Here is a 24,349-nt window from a genome sequence, read left to right as displayed (position 1 = left end):
GTGTAGAGTCTAGGAAAGCCAAGAATTTCAAGAAGAGGTGATGAGGTGGAAACGAGTGGTGCAGGAAACTTGGAACAGGCAATCGTATTTAAAAGTAAGGTCCTTCCAAACCTTGGAGAAGAATGGTGTTAACTGCCAGGGGTTATAATTCATTCAAATTCACGCTGATCGCTTAATCCAGCTAATACAATCCTAGGTGCTGGAGACAGGGGAAGAATAACAGTTCTGGACCCAAGAAGCTCACAGATTGGCGGAGGAAGTGAGAAGTGTATGAATAATTAAGATACAATGTTGAAAGTGCTTAAACAGGCATGCACACTATAAGTCCTGCGCAGTAGGCGACCCCACCGGGCGAGGCTGAGGAAGGGTAGGAAGGTTTTCTGTCCAGGTGCGTGGTGGGTTTCCAAAGGCCTCCGGGGCAATTCCAGCAGAAGCGGACTCCCGGGGCCGTGGACAGCTGTTAGGCGGCTGCAGGGAGGTGGAGCACGAAGGAACCTTGACGCCTGGGGGGAAAGGCGCTTAGCAATACCTGCCTGTTTGGAAGATGCGAGGTGGAGTTTGCAGCGTGAAGACTGGATGCTGGAAGGAGAGGCGAAAGAGTTCCCGAATTCTCCCCACTTTCTCACAAAGGTCAGCAAAGATCAGGAAGGATGGAACCCAGGCCGTTTGGGAAGCTAGTCGACTAAAGGTCTTAGTTTGCCGGGTTCCGGGATCTTTGTTATTCTTCCCCCGCCTCCGCCAGGAACCGGAACATTAGTGTCAACGACTGGTTGGCGCCGGACTGAAAAGGCGGATGGATCTACACGGAGAAAGTTGAGTACTCGGCCGGGAAAAGCAGGGCACCCAGAGCGGAAGCTACTCTCCGGCGCCGGCCCCGGGAGGCAACAGGTAGACGTCTGTGGTTGGTGCGGCCGGGACGTGAGCCAGCGAGGCAGCCGTAACGGGTGAGGTTTCCCGGGGCCGCCTCGCCCCTGCAGGGTCCGGAGTGTTTCCTCGACTTGGGTCGGGAGCTAAACAACCGGAGCTCCAGTCAGTCTTAACGACTTCCTAGCTGTATGACCTTGGGTAATTTAATCTTGGAACCTGCGTTTCCTCGTCTTTGTAATTGGAATAACTACCTCTCAGGGCTGTTGTGAGGAATCAATGAAATTACACCTAGAACAGTTTTTGGCACATAGTAAGCCCTGGATGTACAGTCTTTACTAGGACTGCTCCTCTGGCTGCGTGGGTTACCTTGCCGTCAAAACTGACCAGTTTCGGCCCAGAATCATCCAGTTCATGAGTTTGACTTTACTGATAAAGATATGAAACAAAAAAATTATAATTAAAGTTATATTGTTAGAGAAGTAACAACACTACTAAGGGTTTGGGAAATAGGGGGAATAATATTACTAATAATCCTGTCATCCTACATACGACTTGAAGCCATTTTTCCCTCCAGCAGAGCCTTTTTTGTCTGTACATTTTTTTTTGGTATCATTAATCTACAATTACATGAAGAACATTGTGTTTACTAGGCTCCCCCCTTCACCAAGTCCCCCACACATACCCCTTCACAGTCACTGTCCATCATGTCTGTACATTTTTATACTTGTAATGTTGGCGTATGTGCCATATTAATTCCTCCTTATTTGCCACTTAGTAGTGTAGCCTAAGCATAGGGCTCATCGGAAACATTTTTATGATTGTACAAGTTGCACTTTAAGGGCTTAATCATTTGTTTCCCAAATTACTGTACATGTAGAGGTAAAATCATTTATGCACACTGAGGGAAATTTAAAGATTACCTTTTATACCAGGACTTAAGATCAACTTTTTTTTTTCCAGTTCCCTTCTGTTTTCAGTCCATGTGAAAACAATATTTACATGGTTTTCATTTATTCAACAAACATTATTGAGCATCAGTTACATTTAAGCTCTATTCCCTAAGATAAGGAGATAAGGCTAGTTAGGTAGACATAAAAGCAAGATTCTCACATTACAAAAGCACTGTGAGAAGTAGGCACAGGTTGCTGTTTTTTTCTGTTTATCAAGTTTTTTTTATTAAGGTATCATTAATATACACTCTTATGAAGGTTTCACATGAAAAACATTGTGGTAAATACATTCACCCATATTATCAAGTCCCCCCCATACCCCATTGCATACCTCAGTGTCCATCAGCATAGTAAGATGCCAGAGTCACTACTTGTTTTCTCTGTGCTGTACTACCTTCCCTGTGCTCCCCTCTAGGTTATGTGTGCTAATCGTAATGCCCCTTATTCCCCTTCTCCCTCCCTTCCCATCCACCATCCCCTGTCCCTTTCCCTTTGGCAACTGTTAGTCCATTCTTGGGTTCTGTGAGTTTGCTGCTGTTTTGCTCCTTCAGTTTTTGCTTTGTTCTTATGCTCCACAGATGAGTGAAATCATTTGGTACTTGTCTTTCTCTGCCTGGCTTATTTCACAGAACATAATACCCTCTAGCTCCATCCATGTTGTTGCAAATGGCAGGATTTGTTTTCTTCTCATGGCTGAATAGTATTCCATTATGTATATGTACCACATCTTTATCCATTCAACTACTAATGAACACAGGTTGCCTCCATATCTTGGCTATTGTAAATAGTGCTGCGATAAACATAAGGGTGCATATGTCTTTTTGAATCTGAGATCTTGCTTTCTTTGGGTAAATTCCTAGAAATGGAATTCCTAGGTCAAATGATATTTCTATTTTGAGTTTTTTGAGGAACCTTCATACTGCTTTCCACAATGGTTGAACTAGTTTACATTCCCACCAGCAGTGTAGATGCGTTCCCCTTTCTCTGCATCCTTGCCAGCACTTGTTCCTATTCTTTTCTATGTTGGCCATCCTAACTGGTGTGAGGTGATATCTCATTGTGATTTTCATTTGCATTTCCCTGATAATTAGCGATGTGGAGCATCTTTTCATGTGCCTGTTGGCCATCTGAATTTCTTCTTTGGAGAATTGTCTCTTCATATCCTCCGCCCATTTTTTAATTGGGTTTTTGCTTTTTGGGTGTTGAGGTGTGTGAGTTCTTTATATATTTTGGATGTTAACCCCTTGTCGGATATGTCATTTACAAATATATTCTCCCATACTGTAGGATGCCTCTTTGTTCTGTTGATGGTGTCCTTTGCCGTACAGAAGCTTTTTAGTTTGACGTAGTCCCGTGTGTTCATTTTTGCTTGTGTTTCCCTTGCTTGAGGAGATGTGTTTAGGAATAAGTTGCTCATGTTTATATTCAGGAGATTTTTGCCTATGTTTTCTGCTAAGAGTTTTATGGTTTCATGACTTACATTCAGGTCTTTGATCCATTTTGAGTTTACTTTTGTGTATGGGGTTAGACAATAATCCAGTTTCATTCTCTTGCATGTAGCTGTCCAGTTTTGCCAACACCAGCTGCTGAAGAGGCTGTCATTTCCCCATTGTATGTCCATAACTCCTTTATCATATATTAATTGACCATATATGCTTGGGTTTATATCTGGGCTCTCTAGTGTGTTCCATTGGATTATGGGTCTGTTCTTGTGCCAGTACCAAGTTGTCTTAATTACTGTGGCTTTGTAGTAGAGCTTGAAGTCAAGGAACATAATGCCCCCACTTTATTCTTCCTTCTCAGGATTGCTTTGGCTATTCAGGGTCTTTTGTGGTTCCATATATGAATTTTAGAACGATTTGCTGTAGTTTGTTAAAGAATTGAATCTGTAGATTGCTTTAGGCAGGATGGCCGTTTTGACAATATCAATTCTTCCTATCCTTCAGCATGGGATGTATTTCCTTTCCTTTTATTGGTATCTTCTTTAATTTCTCTCATGAGTGTCTTGTGGTTTTCAGGGTATAGGTCTTTCACTTCTTTGGTTAGGTTTATTCCTAGGTATTTTATTCTTTTTGATGCAATTGTGAATGGAATGGTTTTCCTGATTTCTCTTTCTGCTAGTTCACTGTTAGTGTATAGGAATGCAACAGATTTCTGTGTATTAATTTTGTATCCTGCAACTTTGCTGAATTCAGAAATTAGTTCTAGTAGTTTTGGGGTGGATTCTTCAGGATTTTTTATGTACAATATCATATCATCTGCAAATAGTGACAGTTTAACTTCTTCCTTACCAATCTGGATGCCTTTTATTTCTTTGTGTTTGATTGCTGTGACTAGGACCTCCAGAACTATGTTGAATAAAAGTGGGGAGAGTGGGCATCCTTGTCTTGTTCCTGATCTTAAAGGAAAAGCTTTCAGCTTCTCACTGTTAAGTATGATATTGGCTGTGAGTTTGTCATATTTTATGTTGAGGTACTTGCCCTCTATATCCATTTTGTTGAGCATTTTTATCATGAATAGATGTTGAAATTTGTTGAATGCTTTTTCAGCATCTGTGAAGATAATCATGTTGTTTTTGTCCTTTTTGTTGATGTGTATGATGTTGATGGATTTTTGAATATTTTACCATTCTTGCATCCCTGGAATAAATCCTACTTGATCATGATGGATGATCTTTTTGATGTATTTTGAATTTGATTTGCTAATATTTTCTTGCATATTTTTGCATCTATGTTCATCAGAGATATTGGTCTGTAGTTTTCTTTTTTGTGGTGTCTTTGCCTGGTTTTGGTATTAAAGTGACACTGGCCTCATAGAATGAGTTTGGGAGTATTCCCTCCTCTTCTGCTTTCTGGAGAACTTTAAGGAGGATGGGCATTAGCTCTTCACCAAATGTTTGATTAAATTCAGCAGTGAAGCCATCTGGTCCAGGGATTTTGTTCTTAGGTAGTTTTTTGATTACGAATTCTATTTCATTGCTGGCAATTGGTCTGTTTAGATTTTCTGTTTCTTCCTAGGTCAGCCTTGGAAGGTTGTATTTTTCTAGAAAGTTGTCCATTTCTTTTAGGTTATCCAGTTTGTTAGCATGTAATTTTTCATAGTGTTCTCTAATAATTCTTGGTATTTCTGTGGTGTCTGTAGTGATTTTTCCTTTCTTATTTCTGATTCTGTTTTTGTGTGTAGACTCTTTTTTTCTTGGTAATTCTGGATAGGGGTTTATCTGTTTTTATTTTTATCTCGAAGAACCAGCTCCTGCTTTCATTGATTCTTTCTATTGTTTTATTCTTCTCAATTTTATTTATTTCTACTCTAATCTTTATTATGTCTCTCCTACTCACTTCAGGCCTCATTTGTTCTTCTTTTTCTAGTTTCATTAATTGTGAGTTTAGACTGTTCATATGGGATTGTTCTTTCCTGATGTAAGCCTGTCTTGCAATATATGAGAAGTATGCACAGGTTTTTGTGAGTATGCAGAAGAAGAGCAGTGTCACAGGCCTCCAGAAACATGCCTATTGTTGAACAAATGGGTTTATTATTTCTTGTAATGAGAGAGAATACACACCATGGGAAACCATGGGGCATCTCAGTAAGAGGGAGTTAGTAGGGATTTATTATTGGTTTTAAGCTTATGTTAGGTGATTTTGGGGAAAGAAGTCAGGAAGTAGAGATGATTCTATGATTATATCTTATCTCTCTAGAGTGAGGCTAATGCCATGACTGGTCAAGATACAGCAGTCACTCATATTAGCCAGGATAATGAATGTTTGGTCACATTTATGGTTTGAACATTGTTCTTTCTTACTTTTTTTCTCCCCTTCTGTGTTCATACATAATTACAGTTGATCTTAAAAGAGCTAAGGGTATTGCCCATGGATGTGAGGAGAAGTTGGGCCAGGCAGTTGGGAATATTTTGGAGGGCTTTGTGTACCATTTTAGGAATTGAATTTCTGGGGGTGAATTGCTGAATTACTATAAGGGGAGAGCCGTCATATTTAGAAAAATCCATTTTGTTGCCAGGCAAAGGATGGATTGAGAAAATCCATCTGAAAGATCAGAGTCAGGGAGATGAATTAGAACTTTACTACTTACAGGTTTTTTTGGGGGGTGGTTCACGTGGGAGCTTGTTAGTAATAGAGAATCTGAGGACCCATCCTATACCTGCTATATCAGAATCTGAATTTTTAACAAAATTCCCAGATGATTTATAGTCATTTTAAAGTTTGCAAGACCCTTTGTTAGGGGAATTACCATAATCCCAGTAAGAAGTAATAAAGACCTGAACCAAGGTACTGGTGGCAGAGGTGGAGAAATATGGAGATAATTATTTATTCAGTAATTATTAGAAGCCTCCTGCATGCCTGGCACCATCCTGGGAGCTGGAAGAACTACAATGAAAATAGTTTCTCCCCTCAAGACACTTCCAGTCTGGTGGGAGAGACTGACAAGTGAAACTGGCTAGTAAACTGTAGCAGGGAAAGTGGAGCTCAGGATACAGTGAGAACACATCAGTGGGATATGGGTCTTGGTAGAGTTTAGTTAAGGATTTCTCGAGGAGGTAACAGAACTCTAAGCTGAGCCCCAAAGGACAAATCAGGTGAAATTGGTAGAGGGCATTCCTGGCCCAGGACCAGCAATTGGCCAAGGCCTGAATCCCAGAAAGGGATCCTGGGTGGTGCTTACTGGAGCACAGAGTGGGGTTAGAAAAATGAGCAGAGGCCAGATACAGAGGATCTTGGAGATGCTGTGGAGAACGTTGGGCTGTATTCTTAAGACCACAAGAGGGCCTCTGAAGGGATTTAATTAGAGAAAGTAAATGATCATTTTTTTGTTTTAGTCCCTTTTGGGTGCTGAGTGATGGGAAGAAGTGAAATTGGGGGTTCAAACCTAGAAGTAGGGAGCAGAGTTCAGTGACCTAGGAGAGAGAAGGTGGTTGTGGATAAAGTGAAGGTTCCTGTGGCCAAGATTCTCACCTGAACCTGGTTGGCTAGCTCACTATTGTGTGGACAATACATTGTTATTGACTCTATATAAAGAGCTCCGCCCAGTGCTCTGGGTGGCATGGTGGCAGGGCTGCAGGATTGCAGAGACAAGACTGTGCTGGCAAGTGGTGGCAGCTCCAAGGACAGAGACTGAGATGGCTGCGGGGGTAGAGAGGCCCAGAGACAGAGATCGGCCTGCTGCATGCAGACTCGCTCTGAGTGGATGGGATTCTAATGATTGACCTGCCACCGTGTTAATAAAGTTGGGTATAACCCTTTCACCCCAAAAATGTTCTATTGTCATTTCTTTGGTCTAATTGAATCCATAGCGAACTTGCCTGTGGCTGAAACCATTGGCAAAACAGTGGTGATTCACCTGATGTGGGGAGTGATGGAGGAGGGGTGTTCTAGAAGGATAATGAATCCTCTGTGCTGTAGTTAAGAGTTGTCTGGGTGTCATTTTGATGTAAACTATTAGGCAGCTGAGGCAGGTGAACTGGATTTTTGGATTTTGGCATTTTTGAGGCTTTTTTTTGGTAAGTTTTCAGTTCTCCATTTAGTTTCTGATTCAGTGACATGTTCTGGCTTGTGGGTGAGTTTTTGTGTTCTTCCTCTCGCCTGGTCTCTTGCACCAGGGCAGGAGAAAGAAAAATTAACATCACTGTCTTGCCAATAGGTTTTAGCCCTGGCAAGTTCGCTATGGATTCAGTGTGACTAAAGAAAATTGACAGCAGACCGCTCTTTGGGGTGAGAGGGTTATACCCAACTTTATTTCCAGGTGGCAGTTCAGTCACTAGAATTCCATTCACTCAGAGTGAGTCTGTATGCAGCAAGCCAGTCTCTGCCTCTGGGCCCCTCTGTCCGCACAGCCATCTCACACAGCTGTCCTCTGGGCCTCTCTGCACAGTCGTCCCACATAGCCGTCCTCTGAGCCTCTGTCCTCGGCGCTGCCACCACTCCAGCCTCCGCTCTGCTCTCCCGTAGCCTTGCAGTCCTGCCACCGTGTCGCCCCAGAGCACTGGGCGGAGCTCTTTATGTAGAGTCAACAGCCATGTATTGCCCACAGGTGTGCAGTGTGCTAGTCAACCATGGCCAGGTGAGAATCTCAGCCACAGGAACTCTCATTTTATCCACATTCCACCCCTCCAAGATTCTCTCCTCTCAATCTATGTGCCGTTAGTCCTCTGCAATGGTCCCTGTGCAAAGAAGCTCGAATATTGTTCTCCAGCCTCTCCAGCAAAAAGTCTTGCAGACACACAGGCCAGACTTATGGCTTGTCTCTGACCTCTGCCTCTTTGGTCTTAATGGCTGGAACTGCTGCTCTGGTTTCAGTTGTTGCCATAGCTCCTGTCTTGCCAATGGGTTTCAGCCCCGGGCAAGTTAGCTATGAATTCAGTGTGACCAAAGAAATTGACAGCAAAACGTTCTTTGGGGTGAAAGGGTTTATTACCCAGTTTGTTCTCCTGTGGCAGGTCAAGCACTAGCATCTCTGCCTCCGCCCAGAGCACTGGGCCAAGCTCTCTATATAGTGCAATAATAGCTTATTGCCTAAAGGTGTGGAAGCGGCAGCCCAGCAACAGGCCAGTTACATCATCAGGTGGTTTAAGTTCAGTGAGGATCCTGGCCATAGGAACCCCAACTTCCCCACACTCCAGTAAGATCCTATTTGGCTTCCCATCTATAATTTCTTTTGATCTACTCCTGCCTGTATCAAATCAACCCACATCTGGGTCCTCGTCACCCTCACGAGGCCCTTCAAATTCCTCCTGTGAGTAACAGGTCTTATTTCTTTCTGGGTTCTCGTTACTTCAGCTACTGTACGTGTCACCTCACATTTTGTTATCGCTGCCTCAAGGCGGGCTGCACTGTCAGGGAAGACAGCTTTCCCCTCTGATCCCGACAGAACAATTCCATCTACCCCTAAGTCCCACAGACACCGGCTCAGCCTGAGTACAGGGGCGGACCACAGAGTGCTCCCCGACCTGGGGAGGGGGGCTGCTCCTCTCCCTGGGGAACTTTCAGCTGCTGGGTCTTTATTTTCTTTACAACCACTGGGTGTGCTTTCAATACAGGAGGGACCAGTGCCTCCGGCACCTCCCCTTCATCCTTCCCCAGCTCCTCCATTTCTGGGGCTGATGGCACCATTCTCTCCACTCCCCCAAGTGCCTCCTCTGTTACAGTGCCTTGCAACAATGCCAGCTCAATCTTCAGGAGCTCTCTTACCTTCAGCTCAATGCTTCGCAGCTGATGTTCTCATGCCACCTCCGCCTGTGCTTCCCTCAGGAGTTCGTCTTTTTCCTCGATGGCCTCTTCCTCTTTCAGAACACCTGGCAGTGCTGCCATCTCATCACCAATGGCACCTTGCTGCTGGCGCTCTCGGGCTGCCTCCTCCCGCATCAAGGCCATCTCCTTCCTCAGGGAATCAATCCACAGAAATTTGCAGCTTGGGTTCTCATGCCGCCATTTCTTGGGTCTTCTCTGTAGACCTTTTTAAGACTGTGAGAAGTGGCCAACCCACAGTCCCCGCTGCCTCACGGGCACGCTGCTTCTCAAAGGATCTGCTTACTATACCAAGAGCCATCCCTACTGCCTCAGGTGTCACCTTCACTTGCCTCCAGTCCTGGGGTGGGGCCCAGTCCTCTAGGAGGCAAGCCACCTCGGACCACATATCCATTGGGGGATGATCCACTGTTTCCCCATTCATACGGGCAGCTCGCTGAAGCACCCCTCCCATAAGGGCAGCTTGTCTTTTTCTTGGGTCAACAATGAACCCTGCCGACTTTTGCCAATTGTCTTGCCAGTGGGTTTCAGCCCTGGGCAAGTTCGCTATGGATTCAATGTGACCAAAGAAAATTGACAGCAGAACGCTCTTTGGGGTGAAAGGGTTATACCCAACTTTATTTCCAGGTGGCAGGTCAGTCACTAGAATCCCATTCACTCAGAGTGAGTCTGTATGCAGCAAGCCGGTCTCTGCCTCTGGGCCCCTCTGTCTGCACATCTGTCCTCTGGGCTTCTCTGCCTGCACAGCTGTCCTCTGGGCCTCTCTGCACAGTCATCCCACACAGCCGTCCTCTGGGCCTCTGTCCTCGGCGCTGCCACCACTCCAGCCTCTGCTCTGCTCTCCTGCAGCCTTGAAGCCCTGCCACTGTGTCACGCCCAGAACACTGGGTGGAGCTCTTTGTATAGAGTCAACAGCCAGGTATTGCCCATAGGGGTGCAGTGAGCTAGTCATCCACGGCCAGGTGAGATTCTTAGTCACAGGAACTCTCATTTTATCCACAATCACTTACTTTATTTCTTCTTAGGGGTAGCTGGACTAGGTAGGAGGAGGGACTATTTATCCCTCTTTGTTCTGGCAGCATTTCCTGTCAGCACTCATTTAATGTTGCTGCTAAGAGCAAAGTTGTTATTTTTCTAGAGGTATAGAAGTTATATTGCTAATCTTTTAAGTATAGGGAGGCAGCAGCCTCTAATGGAAGGACTTTAGCCCAGGGTTCTAGTGCTAGCTTCCATACTGACTAGCATTGTGAGCTTAGGCAAGTCACTTCACCTGTTGGTGTGTTTCCTAGAGAAAGGAGATATCTACCTGACTTGTCTTAACAGGAGTGTTACAGGGATTAAATGAAATGATATATATTGGGATGATTTGCAAATATTAAGAATGGTATTTAAATATAACGGTATTAGTGCTAGGTTGTTTAGGTTTGTGGATAAAGTGAAGGTTCCTGTGGCCAGGAGTCTCACCTGGCCCTGGTTGGCTAGCTCACTACACACATGTGGACAATACGTTGTTATTGACTCTATATAAAGAGCTCCACCCAGTGCTCTGGGCGACTTGGTGGCATGGCTGCAAGGCTGTGGGAGAGCAGAGCAGAGGACAGAGGCCCAGAGGCAGAGACCAGCTTGCTGCATAAAGACTCACTTTGAGTGGATGCGATTTTAGTGATTGACCTGCCACCATGGAAATAAAGTTGGTTATAACCCTTTCACCCCAAGAACGTTCTATTGTCATTTCCTTGGTCACACTGAATCCACAGTGAACTTACCTGGGGCCGAAACCCATGCAAGGTTCTATCTTTGAGGAGCTCAAATACTACTGATAGTCAAAGCCTTATTTCTCAAAGTGTGGGCTGTGGACTAAGAGCTTATTAGACATGAGGAATGTTGGGGATCTTGTCATACTTACTGGATCAGAGAACCCTCTTATAGCCATCAGTCCATCTAATCTTCAGAAGAATCCCTTTAGGTAGGTTGGGAAGGTGTTAACTTATCCTTACTCTCGAGGATTTGGAGGTCTTAAAAGATCAGCTGCTTACCCGAGGGTAAACAGCATTATTAGATTTAGCCGTATAAAGTTGCCAATATTCACAATACTTGCAAGTTAATAAGTGGGGAGAGCCAGGTGTCAAGTCCAAGTTTTCTGACCCTACATAAAATGCACACTATAGTTCCTCTTTTTATTTTTGTTTGTTTATTTATTTATTTTGGCATCATTAATATACAATTACATGAGCAACATTGTGGTTACTAGATTCTCCCCATTATCAAGTCCCCACCACATACCCCATTATAGTCACTGTCCATCAGCATAGTAAGATGCTATAGAGTCACTATTTGTCTTCTCCACATTATACTGCCTTCCCTGTGCCCCCCTCCCCCTACATTATGTGTGCTAATCATAATGCCCCTTTTTCCCCAAATCCCTCCCTTCCCACCCATCCTCACCAGTCCCTTTCCCTTTGGTAACTGTTAGTCCATTCTTGGGTTCTGTGAGTCTGCTGCTGTTTTGTTCCTTCAGTTTTTGCTTTGTTCTCATACTGCACAGATGAGTGCAGTCATTTGATACTTGTCTTTCTCCTCCTGGCTAATTTCACTGAGCATAATACCCTCTAGCTCCATCCACGTTGTTGCAAATGTTAGGATTTGTTTTCTTCTTATGGCTGAATAGTATTCCATTGTGTATATGTACCACATCTTTATCCATTCATCTACTGATGGACTTTTAGGTTGCTTCCATTTCTTAGCTATTGTAAATAGTGCTGCGATAAACATAGGGGTGCATATGTCTTTTTCAAACTGGGCTCCTGCATTCTTAAGGTAAATGCCTAGGAGTGGAATTCCTGGGTCATATGGTATTTCTATTTTGGGTTTTTTGAGGAACCTCTGTACTGCCTTCCACAATGGTTGAACTAATTTACATTCCCACCAGCAGTGTAGGAGGGTTCCCTTTCTCCACATCCTTGCCAACATTTGCTTTTGTTTGTCTTTTGGATGGTGGCCATCCTAATTGGTGTGATGTGATGTCTCATTGTGGTTTTAATTTGCATTTCTCTGATGATTAGCGATGTGGAGCATCTTTTCATGTACCTGTTGGCCATCTGAATTTCTAGTTTCTCTCTTTATAGGTGGCATGCTAAAATGAAGCCTAGGTCCTGGAGTGAATTGGTTGAATGTCTTATTTTTGGAACTAGTCATTTCCTTAAAAGTCCAACATAAAAATTTGCTTTAAAATTAACACAAGCTGAGGCGGAGCCAACATGGCGGCATGAGTAGGACAGTGGGAATCTCCTCCCAAAAACATATATACTTTTGAAAATACAACAAACACAACTAGCCCTAAAAGAGAGACCAGAAGACGCAGGACAGTGGCCAGACTGCAGCTACACCAGCGAGAACCCAGCGACTGGTGAAAGGGGTAAGATACAAGCCCCGGCCCGGTGGGACCCGAGCGCCCCTCCCCCCAGCTCCCGGCGGGAGAAGAGCAGGCAGAGCGGGAGGGAGACGGAGCCCAGGACTGCCGAACACCCAGCCCCAGCCATCCGGGCCAGAGCGCAGACACAGTACATGCCCAGGGGGCCCTGGATACTGGGGGAACAGGGAGTAAGACCTCTGAGCGGGTGCTGAAGCTGATGCCCCTGTGACAAAGAAAAGTGGGGGCTTTTTGAAAGTCTTAAAGGGACAGGGACTTAACAGCTTGACAGAAACAACCCAGGTCACAGTACAGCAGCTGGAAATTACAGGGAAAACCGGGTGCACTAACCCCCTGGGCAACAGCTCTGAGACCCCTCACGGAGGCAAACAGTCAAGCAGCCCCCCCATCCATCACCCCACCGGGCGCTGCGAAAGCAGAGAAGCAGCCTGAGACAAATTCCGCCCACAGAAAGGGAAATTTCTCCCTTCCGGCCAGGCAAGACACAAAGACCCACTCTACACGCAATTACCCAACACAAGCCACTAGGGGTCGCAGTTGCCCCAGTAAAGAAAGGCCAGTAGCAAGTGAAAATTTTGGCCCTCCCAGCTGACAGTCAATAGCACCTGTCAACATGAAAAGGCAAAAAAATATGATCCAGACAAGACTAACCCAGACAGCTTCAGCATCTGCTACATCTTCCCCTGAGAAGGAATCTGGGGAGATAGATTTAGCCAGTCTACCTGAAAAAGAATTCAAAACAAAAGTCATAACCATGCTGATGGACTTGCAGAGAAATATGCAAGAACTAAGGAAGCAGAATTCAGAAATAAAACAAGCTCTGGAAGGACTTCAAAACAGAATGGACGAGATGCAAGAGACCATTAATGGACTAGAAAACAGAGAACAGGAACGCAGAGAAGCTGATGCAGAGAGAGATAAAAGGATCTCCAGGAATGAAAGAATTTTAAGAGAGCTGAGTGACCAATCGAAAAGGAACAATATAAGAATCATAGGTATTCCAGAAGAAGTAGAGAGAGAAAAGGGGATAGAAAATATCTTTGAAGAAATAATTGCTGAAAATTTCCCCAAACTAGGGGAAGAAATGGCCTCTCAGACCACAGAGGTACACAGAACTCCCATGACAAGGGATCCAAGGAGGGCAACACCAAGACACATAATAATTAAAATGGCAAAGATCAAAGACAAGGACAAAGTATTACAAGCAGCCAGAGAGAAAAAAAAGGTTACCTACAAAGGAAAACCCATCAGGCTATCATCAGACTTCTCAACAGAAACCCTACAGGCCAGAAGAGAATGGCATGATATACTTAATGCAATGAAACAGAAGGGCCTCGAACCAAGACTACTGTATCCAGCACGAATATCATTTAAATATGAAGGAGGGATTAAACAATTCCCAGACAAGCAAAAGTTGAGGGAATTTGCCTCCCACAAACCACCTCTACAGGGCATCCTACAGGGACTGCTCTAGATGGGAGCACTCCTAAAAAGAGCACACAACAAAACACCCAACATATGAAGAAGGGAGGAGGAGGAATAAGAAGGGAGAGAAATAAAGAATCATCAGATTGTGTTTATAATAGCCCAACAAGCGAGTTAAGTTAGACAGTAAGACAGTAAAGAAGCTAACCCTAAACCTTTGGTAACCACAAACTTAAAGCCTGCAATGGCAATAAATTCATACCTTTCAATAATCACCCTAAATGTAAATGGACTGAATGCACCAATCAAAAGACACAGAGTAATAGAATGGATAAAAAAGCAAGATCCATCCATATGCTGCTTACAAGAGACTCACCTCAAACCCAAAGACGCGCACAGACTTAAAGTCAAGGGATGGAAAAAGATATTTCAAGCAAACAACAGAGAGAAGAAAGCAGGTGTTGCAATTCTGGTATCAGACAAAACAGACTTCAAAATAAAGAAAGTAACAAAAGACAAAGAAGGACATTACATAATGATAAAGGGCTCAGTCCATCAAGAGGATATAACCATTATAAATATATATGCACCCAATACAGGAGCACCAACATACCTGAAACAAATATTAACAGAACTAAAGGAGGAAATAGAATGCAATGCATTCATTCTAGGAGACTTCAACACACCACTCACTCCAAAGGACAGATCCACCAGACAGAAAATAAGTAAGGACACAGAGGCACTGAACAACACACTAGAACAGATGGACCTAATAGACATCTACAGAACTCTACATCCAAAAGCAACAGGATACACGTTCTTCTCAAGTGCACATCGAACATTCTCCAGAATAGACCACATACTAGGACAAAAAAAGAGCCTCAGTAAATTCCAAAAGATTGAAATCCTACCAACCAACTTTTCAGACCACAAAGGCATTAAACTAGAAATAAACTGTTCAAAGAAAGCAAAAAGGCTCACAAACACATGGAGGCTAAACAACATGCTCCTAAATAATCAATGGATCAATGACCAAATCAAAATGGAGATCCAGCAATATATGGAAACAAATGACAACAACAACACTAAGCCCCAACTTCTGTGGGACGCAGCAAAAGCAGTATTAAGAGGAAAGTATATAGCACTCCAAGCATATTTAAAAAAGGAAGAGCAATCCCAAATGAACGGTCTAATGTCACAACTATCAAAATTGGAAAAAGAAGAACAAATGAGGCCTAAGGTCAGCAGAAGGAGGGACATAATAAAGATCAGAGAAGAAATAAATAAAATTGAGAAGAATAAAACAATAGCAAAAATCAATGAAACCAAGAGCTGGTTCTTCGAGAAAATAAACAAAATAGATAAGCCTCTAGCCAGACTTATTAAGAAGAAAAGAGAGTCAACACAAATCAACAGTATCAGAAATGAGAAAGGAAAAATCACAACAGATCCCGCAGAAATACATACAATTATTAGAGACTACTATGAAAACCTATATGCTAACAAGCTGGGAAACCTAGGAGAAATGGACAACTTCCTAGAAAAATACAACCTTCCAAGACTGACCCAAAAAGAAACAGAAAATCTAAACAGACCAATTACCAGCAACGAAATTGAAGCGGTAATCAAAAAACTACCAAAGAACAAAACCCCCGGGCCAGATGGATTTACCTCGGAATTTTATCAGACATACAGGGAAGACATAATACCCATTCTCCTTAAAGTTTTCCAAGAAATAGAAGAGGAGGGGATACTCCCAAACTCATTCTATGAAGCTAACATCACCCTAATACCAAAACCAGGCAAAGACACCACCAAAAAAGAAAACTACAGACCAATATCCCTGATGAACGTAGACGCAAAAATACTCAACAAAATTTTAGCAAACCGAATTCAAAAATACATCAAAACCATCGTACACCATGACCAAGTGGGATTCATCCCAGGGATGCAAGGATGGCACAACATTCGAAAGTCCATCAATATCATCCACCACATCAACAAAAAGAAAGACAAAAACCACATGATCATCTCCATAGATGCTGAAAAAGCATTTGACAAAGTTCAACATCCATTCATGATAAAAACTCTCAGCAAAATGGGAATATAGGGCAAGTACCTCAACATAATAAAGGCCATCTATGAAAAACCCACAGCCAACATTATATTGAATAGCGAGAAGCTGAAAGCATTTCCGCTGAGATCGGGAACTAGACAGGGATGCCCACTCTCCCCACTGTTATTTAACATTGTACTAGAGGTCCTAGCCACGGCAATCAGACAAAACAAAAAAATACAAGGAATCCAGATTGGCAAAGAAGAAGTCAAACTGTCACTATTTGCAGATGACATGATACTGTACATAAAAAACCCTAAAGACTCCACCCCAGAACTACTAGAACTGATATCGGAATACAGCAAAGTTGCAGGATACAAAATCAACACACAGAAATCTGTGGCTTTCCTATATACCAACAATGAACCAACAGAAAGAGAAAACAGGAAAACAACTCCATTCACAATTGCATCAAAAAAAATAAAATACCTAGGAATAAACCTAACCAAAGAAGTGAAAGAGTTATATTCTGAAAACTACACGTCACTCTTAAAAGAAATTAAAGGGGACATGGCTAGGAAGAATTAATATCGTCAAAATGGCCATCCTGCCCAAAGCAATATACAGATTTGATGCAATCCCTATGAAACTACCAGCAACATTCTTCAATGAACTGGAACAAATAATTCAAAAATTCATATGGAACCACCAAAGACCCCGAATAGCCAAAGCAATCCTGAGAAAGAAGAATAAAGTAGGGGGGATCTCACTCCCCAACTTCAAGCTCTATTATAAAGCCATAGTAATCAAGACAATTTGGTACTGGCACAAGAACAGAGCCACAGACCAATGGAACAGACTAGACAATCCAGACATTAACTCAGACATATATGGTCAATTAATATTTGATAAAGGAGCCATGGACATACAATGGCGAAATGACAGTCTCTTCAACAGATGGTGCTGGCAAAACTGGACAGCTACATGTAGGAGAATGAAACTGGACCATCGTCTAACCCCATATACAAAAGTAAACTCAAAATGGATCAAAGACCTGAATGTAAGCCATGAAACCATTAAACTCTTGGAAGAAAACATAGGCAAAAACCTCTTAGACATAAACATGAGTGACCTCTTCTTGAACATATCTCCCCGGGCAAGGAAAACAACAGCAAAAATGAACAAGTGGGACTATATTAAGCTGAAAAGCTTCTGTACAGCAAAAGACACCATCAATAGAACAAAAAGGAACCCTACAGTATGGGAGAATATCTTTGAAAATGACACATCCGATAAAGGCTTGACGTCCAGAATATATAAAGAGCTCACACGCCTCAACAAACAAAAAACAAATAACCCAATTAAAAAATGGGCAAAGGAACTGAACAGACGGTTCTCCAAAAAAGAAATACAGATGGCCAACAGACACATGAAAAGATGCTCCACATCGCTAATTATCAGAGAAATGCAAATTAAAACTACAATGAGGTATCACCTCACACCAGTAAGGATGGCTGCCATCCAAAAGACAGAGAACAACAAATGTTGGCGAGGCTGTGGAGAAAGGGGAACCCTCCTACACTGCTGGTGGGAATGTAAACTTGTTCAACCATTGTGGAAAGCAGTATGGAGGTATATCAAAATGCTCAAAATAGACTTACCATTTGACCCAGGAATTGCACTCCTAGGAATTTACCCTAAGAACGCAGCAATCAAGTTTGAGAAAGACAGATGCACCCCTATGTTTATCGCAGCACTATTTACAATAGCCAAGAATTGGAAGCAACCTAAATGTCCATCGATAGATGAATGGATAAAGAAGATGTGGTACATATACACAATGGAATACTACTCAGCCATAAGAAAAGGGCAAATCCAACCATTTGCAGCAACATGGATGGAGCTGGAGGGTATTTTGCTCAGTGAAACAAGCCAAGCAGAGAAAGAGAAATACCAAATGATCTCACTCATCTGTGGAATATAAGAACAAAGGAAAAACTGAAGGAACAAAACAGCAGCAGAATTACAGAACTCAAGAATGGACTAACAGGTACCAAAGGGAAAGGGACTGGGGAGGATGGGTGGGTAGGGAGGGATAAGGGGGGGAGAAGTAGGGGGGTATTAAGATTAGCATCCATAGCGGGGTGGGAGAAAGGGGAGGGCTGTACAACACAGAGAAGACAAGTAGTGATTCTACAACAGGTTGCTACGCTGATGGACAGTGACTGTAAAGGAGTATATAGGGGGGACCTGGTATAGGGGAGAGCCTAGTAAACAAAGTATTCGTCATGTAAGTGTAGATTAATGATTAAAAAAAAAAAAGTGTAGGCAAAGGGTCTGTTTGTGTTTATACAGAGGATCAAAGCCTAATTGGGCTACCCCGAAAATGAACTAAGATACGATATGAAAAAGAACTTCCAACATCTGCACTCTCAGGAAGACTCATGCCAGAAGATGATCATCAAAAAACCCCAACAAAGATCCACGCACTGCTACAGCTGTAGATGCACTCATCCCACCAGTTCCTGGACTTGCCATGGGAATGAGGAAGGAGATATCTAAGCTGGCCTGTGCATACAGTAAAACAACAAATTTGACTGGATCTATACTGTTGGAACTCAACCAAGAATTTGGAGAAGTGCAAATTGTAGCACTCCAAACTCTTACAACTACAGACTATTTACTGTTCAAAGAACATATGGCATGTGAACAGTCCCCAGGAATGGGTTGTTTTAATTTGTCTGATTTCTCTCAGACTGTTCAAGTTCAGTTGGACAATATCCACCATGTCATAGATAAGTTTTCACAAATGCCTAAGGTGCCTTAATGGTTTTCTTGGTTTCACTGGAGATGGCTGGTAATTACAGATATGCTTTGGTTATGTAACTATACTCCTATTATGTTAATGTGTGTGCGCAATTTAAGTAGTAGCTTAAAACCTATATATGCTGAAGTTACTCTACAAGAAGATATGTCAAAGAAATAATCAATCTTCCCATGTTTTCTTCCGTCTGCTACTTCTATAGCTTTTCTTCTTCCTTCCTAATTACAACCCTTAAATAGAATTCGTGCCTCATATCAAATTTACCGAGTATCATAACTCCTCCAAGTGGTAAAGATACCTCAAGACAAATGCTGGGCATAGAAGCCACAGGGCATAAATATGCAAAGAAGTAAAAAGCTAACCTTTTCAAACAATAAGGCTTCCCTCTCACTTACCAACTTCACATTTCCCTGTATGGCCCCGGAAGATGACTGGTTAGCCAGAGACGGGTAAGATTCCTCAAGGGAGGAACAACCTAAGACAGGCACAGTCGCAGGGGGGCCATCAGGTGAGAAATTGGGGATCAACAGAGGTGAGGCTTAGAACCTCACCCCCCCTGTTCTGAGAGAAATCTTCTGCATACGTGGATGTTTTATTGCCCTGGTCTAGCTTGGATTAACACATAGTCTACAGGCACACACCTGATCATCTACATTTGCTCTCTTACAACACTAAACTATGTTTTCTACCTTTATCTTGTATCTACCTACCACTTCAGCATTTTATTAAAAATAATAATAATAAAGAGAGAAATGTGGTATCCACATATAAATCAAGTATAAAAACCAAATGAGTATTCATATTTGAACTGACTGTTTAGAGTTCATAATGCATGAGCAAAACCGAAAGTTTCTGTGATGACTGCCCTTGTACTGTTCACTATGTAACTTATTCATTATGTAAGAATTTGTTCTACATGTAAGAACTTGTTTGTTATGCCTCAGAAGATTGGAGACTGACGAAAATTAGGCTTGGGGTGGATTAATGATTGTGCATTGAGCATTGACTCCCCTATACAGAATTTTATTGTCGTTAACAACCATTTGATCAATAAATATGAGAGATGCCCTCACAAAAAAAAAAAGAAAAGAAAAGAAAAAAAAAGGACAGACTTCCAATGGTAAAATAAATAAGTAACCGGGATGTAACGTATAGCATAAGGAATATAGTCAAGATATTGTAACAGCTTGGTAGGGTGATAGCTGGAACCTAGAATTATGTATATAAATGTTCTACCACTGTGTTGTACACTTGAAACTAATGTAATGTAATACTCTGCGTCAACTACCCTTCAATAAAAAATAATAATTAAAAAAAAAAAAATTAACACAAGCTTTTGAAGCACATGCTTGAATTATTTATGGGTTGTTACTAACTCTGTGAAGGGGGCTTGTGTTTCTATGCGTCTCGTTATTTTCCCACAAGTCAGTGGGATGTGTTATGTACTGTGCAAACAATATTCTGCTCATAGTAGGCTTTGGGTAAACATTGATAGAATTAGAAAATAATTCTAATTTTCATGAATCTCACAATAGTGACCTATGTTGAATTTGAAATTGTGATGCATTCATTGCTACACTGGTAACTCTTCAATGTCTCTTCTGTCATAGGTGTTACTGGGCTATTTGCTGCAGATTCTTTCCCTGTGAGCCCAGGGAGAAATTTACATCGAAGACTTTTTCTTACCATGGCTTTAGTTTACAAATTGTTGAGTGGTTCTTATACTCTCAGAAAATGCCCCAAGCCACATGTTGCCTTGTGTCCACTTTTGGATACTCGCTTTGCTGACTATTGTTCCAGTAGTCTTCAGAAACCAGAGGCTGCTCCAGGCAAAGCCTCCTTGCAGAAGACTGAAGAAGGTTTGCAAGAACATCAACAGAGAGAAGTTGCTTTGGATATAACTTCTCCTGAGGAGAAGCCTGAAGTTAGTTTTGATAAAGCAATTAAAGATGAAATAAAGGACCATTTTAGGCATTTGAAGGATGATATTGTGAATCACTGGATAGGGTCTGAAGGTCGCCCTCTGCATGAGGTCTTGCTGGAACAAGCCAGGGTTGTCTGGAAGTTTCGTGGAAAAGAAGATTTAGATAAGTGGATAGTGACTTCTGATAAGACGATTGGAGGTAGAAGTGAAGTGTTCCTGCAAATGGGCAAGAATAACCGAAGTGCACTGCTGTCTGGAACTCTGAGCTCAGAGGTGCCGCAGGATGGGGAAAGTGGCTGCAGTGGATACTGTGCAATGGTCTCCAGGATTCCACGGGTAGGTGAGGCCCAGCAGCCTGTTTTCTAGTGAACTGGGATGAACTCCGTTGCAGCATGAACTACATAGCAGATAGCTTTTGTTTCTGTAAATGAAAACACCCAGCATCTCATGTTTGTAAGGTTAACTAACTAGTGGGCACAAGCGTGAAGCAGAAGCACAAGAGGGATGTGGCTCCTGAGGAGAGGCTCCTTGTTACTAGGCATCACTTTGCCCCAGTGGGACATTCTTATGTTAGAGGAGCCCTTAGAGGCTAGATTGAATGAAGATCTGGGGAGGTCTGCATCCCCTCTAACAGACCACAGAGCCTGTAATGGCCAGGGCGTTCCTTAGAGTGGAGGTATGGTCAGCCTATGACTTAAAAAAATTTTCTTATGGCATACTTTTAGAATAGTTTTAGTTTTACAGAAAAATTGCACAGATGGTATGAGAGTTCCTGTATGTCCCTCACCCAGGTTCTCCAGTTGTTAAACCATCTTACATTATTAATATAGCGCATTTGTCACATCTAAGAAGCCAACATTGGTGCATTATTATTAACCAATTCCAGGCTTTATTTGGATTTCATTAGCTTTTCCGCTAATAACCTTTTCGTTTCTGGGATCCCATCCAGGACACCTAGTTGTCATGTCTTCCTAGGGTGCTCTGGTCTCTGACAGTTGCTTGGTCTTTCCTTATTTTTCATGAGAATTTGAGAAATACTGCTTTGGTATTTGGTAGAATGACCTCAATTTGGGATTTTCCAATTTTTTTTTCCTGGTTAGACTGGGGCTCTGGGTGTTTAGGAAGAATACCACAGAGTTGAAATACCCTTCTTATCACATCCTGTCAGAGGTGAATGTTAGCACATGACTTAGCACTGCTAGGTTAACCTTGATTGCCTGGTCACGGTAGTGTTTCTCAGGTTACTCCATTGTTAAGTTACTTTTTTTCTCTTCTTTTTTCCATATTCTGTTCTTTGGAAGCAAGTCACTTAAGTGCACACTACAGTCAAGATGTGGGGTAGGACATGGGATTACGTTCTAGTAGTATGTGCATAAATTATTGTGATTCGTCAGAAAGGCAGACTTATTCTCCCACATTTATTTATTTAGTCATTTGGTATGGACTCACACTTTGGGTTATAATCCAATACTGTTATTTATTTTGTTGCTCAAATTGTTCCGTCTTTGGTCATTGGGGAGCTCTTTCAGACTGGCTCCTGTCCCTTTGACATACCCCCATCCTTATTTTTGTTCGAGCAGTTGTTGGCACTGTAAGATGCTTTGAGCTCATCTTGTATTTCCCCTGCCCCAACCCTAGAATTAGCCATTCCATTTTTTGGAGAATGGTATTAGAAACCAAGATCTGGGCGCTGATCGTTCCTCACTTCGATGTGTTTCATTCTAGCCTTTCCTGTCTTGTTTATGTGTAACTTCCCTACATAACAGTGAGAAACCTGCCTCCCACCATTTACCATCCATTTACGTATTAACAACCCCAGTATACATGTAAAGCAGTTTCAGAACCCTGTGAGAAATAACTTTACCAACTAGAGTACAATGTTTATGTATAGTTTCTTTTTTTAAATCTTTTTTTTATTAAGGTATCATTGATACACACTCTTATGAAGGTTTCACAAGAAAAACAATGTGTTTACTACATTCACCCTTATTATTGAGTCCCTCCATACCCCATTGCAGTCACTGTCCATCAGTGTAGTAAGATGCCACAGAGTCACTACTTGTCTTCTCTGTGCTACACTGTCTTTCCTGTGACCCCACATATACCATGTGCACTAATCATGATACTCCACTCCTTTTCCCTCCCTCCCACCCACTTTCCCCCACCGCTCCCCTTTGGTAAGTGCTAGTTCCTTCTTGGGGTCTGTCAGTCTGCTGCTATTTTGTTCCTTCAGTTTTGCTTTGTTTTGGTACTTGTCTTTCTCTGCCTGACTTATTTCACTGAGCATATACCCTCTAGCTCCATCCATGTTGCTGCAAATGGTAGGATTTGTTTTCTTCTCATGGCTGAATAGTATTCCATGGTGTATATGCACCACATCTTCTTTATCTGTTCATCTACTGATGGACACTTAGGTTGCTTCCGTATCTTAGCTATTGTAAATAGTGCTGCAATAAACATAGGGGTGCATATGTCTTTTTGAATCTGAGAGCTTGCTTGCTTTGGGTAAATTCCTAGGAGTGGGATTCCCAGGTCAAATGGTATTTGTATTTTTAGTTTTTTGAGGAACCTCCATATTGCTTTCCACAATGGTTGAACTAGCTTACATTCCCACCAGCAGTGTAGGAGGGTTCCCCTTTCCTGCATCCTTGCCAGCATTTGTTGTTCCTAGTCTTTTTTATGCTGGCCATCCTAAGTGGTGTGAGGTGATATCTCACTGTGGTTTTAATTTACATTTCCCTGATAATTAGTGATACGGAGTATCTTTTCATGTGCCTGTTGGCCATCTGAATTTTTTCTTTGGAGAAGTGTCTGTTCATATCCTCTGCCCATTTTTTAATAGGGTTTTTTGCCTTTTGGGTGTTGAGGCATGTGAGTTTTTTATATATTTTGGATGTTAACCCCTTGTCGGATATGTCATTTACAAATATATTCTCCCATACTGTAGGATCCTTTTTTGTTCTGCTGATGGTGTCCTTTGCTGTACAGAAGCTTTTTAGCTTGATGTAGTCCCATTTGTTCATTTTTGCTTTTGTTTCCCTTGCCGAGGAGATGCATTCAGGAATAAGTTGCTCATATTTATATTCAGGAGATTTTTGCCTATGCACAGTTTCTTTTGTCTTTAGCCTTATAGTTTCCAAAGTTCCTTAGGTCAGCAACTTTGTCTCACTACCAGCCTAGGCTTTTTGCAAATTTGCTGACCAGGTATTGTTTCAAGGCTACCCTGGACAAGCCCTATGTCTGGCCTGGCCAGTTTTACAGATGGGAAACTGAGGCTTGTGGAGATTTAGTACAATGCAAAGTTGTGCAGCTAGTAAATGACAGTTCATATCTGAGCACTGGTATTCTCGAAATCAGATTACCTCTGAGATTGCGATAAAAAAACACCTTTGGAAATTAACACTAAATTCCAATTTCAAAGAGAGATGATACAGATCGTCATTAAGAACATAGATTTTGGAATTAAACAGCAGTGGCTCTAGCACTTTCTAGTTGAGTGCTCAGTTTCTTTATAAAATGGAATACAGTGAGAGTACCTGACAGGGCTGTTGTGAGGATTGAATTGTGCATGCTAAGTGCTTAATGTAAGTTTTCAATGATGGTAGCTTTTATAA

General features: G+C 42.3%; 1 protein-coding gene across 8 annotated transcripts in view; it reads left to right on the top strand.

Moving 5' to 3' along the window:
• The first annotated feature begins 812 nt into the window (after positions 1-812).
• The window catches only part of NDUFAF1 (NADH:ubiquinone oxidoreductase complex assembly factor 1), a 30,691-nt gene continuing 7,154 nt past the window's right edge, over positions 813-24,349 (top strand). For all 8 annotated transcript variants that reach the window (XM_036923805.2, XM_036923803.2, XM_036923801.2 and 5 more), the window contains exons 1-2: positions 813-944; positions 20,422-21,071. In XM_036923805.2, the coding sequence (XP_036779700.1) occupies positions 20,499-21,071 (573 nt within the window). In that variant the 5' untranslated portion in view covers positions 813-944; positions 20,422-20,498. The remainder of the gene's footprint in view (positions 945-20,421; positions 21,072-24,349) is intronic.

The sequence above is a fragment of the Manis pentadactyla genome, chromosome 11 (genome assembly GCF_030020395.1).
Source record: "Manis pentadactyla isolate mManPen7 chromosome 11, mManPen7.hap1, whole genome shotgun sequence".
Lineage (NCBI taxonomy): Eukaryota > Metazoa > Chordata > Mammalia > Pholidota > Manidae > Manis > Manis pentadactyla.
This window is presented reverse-complemented; position numbering and strand designations above follow the sequence as displayed.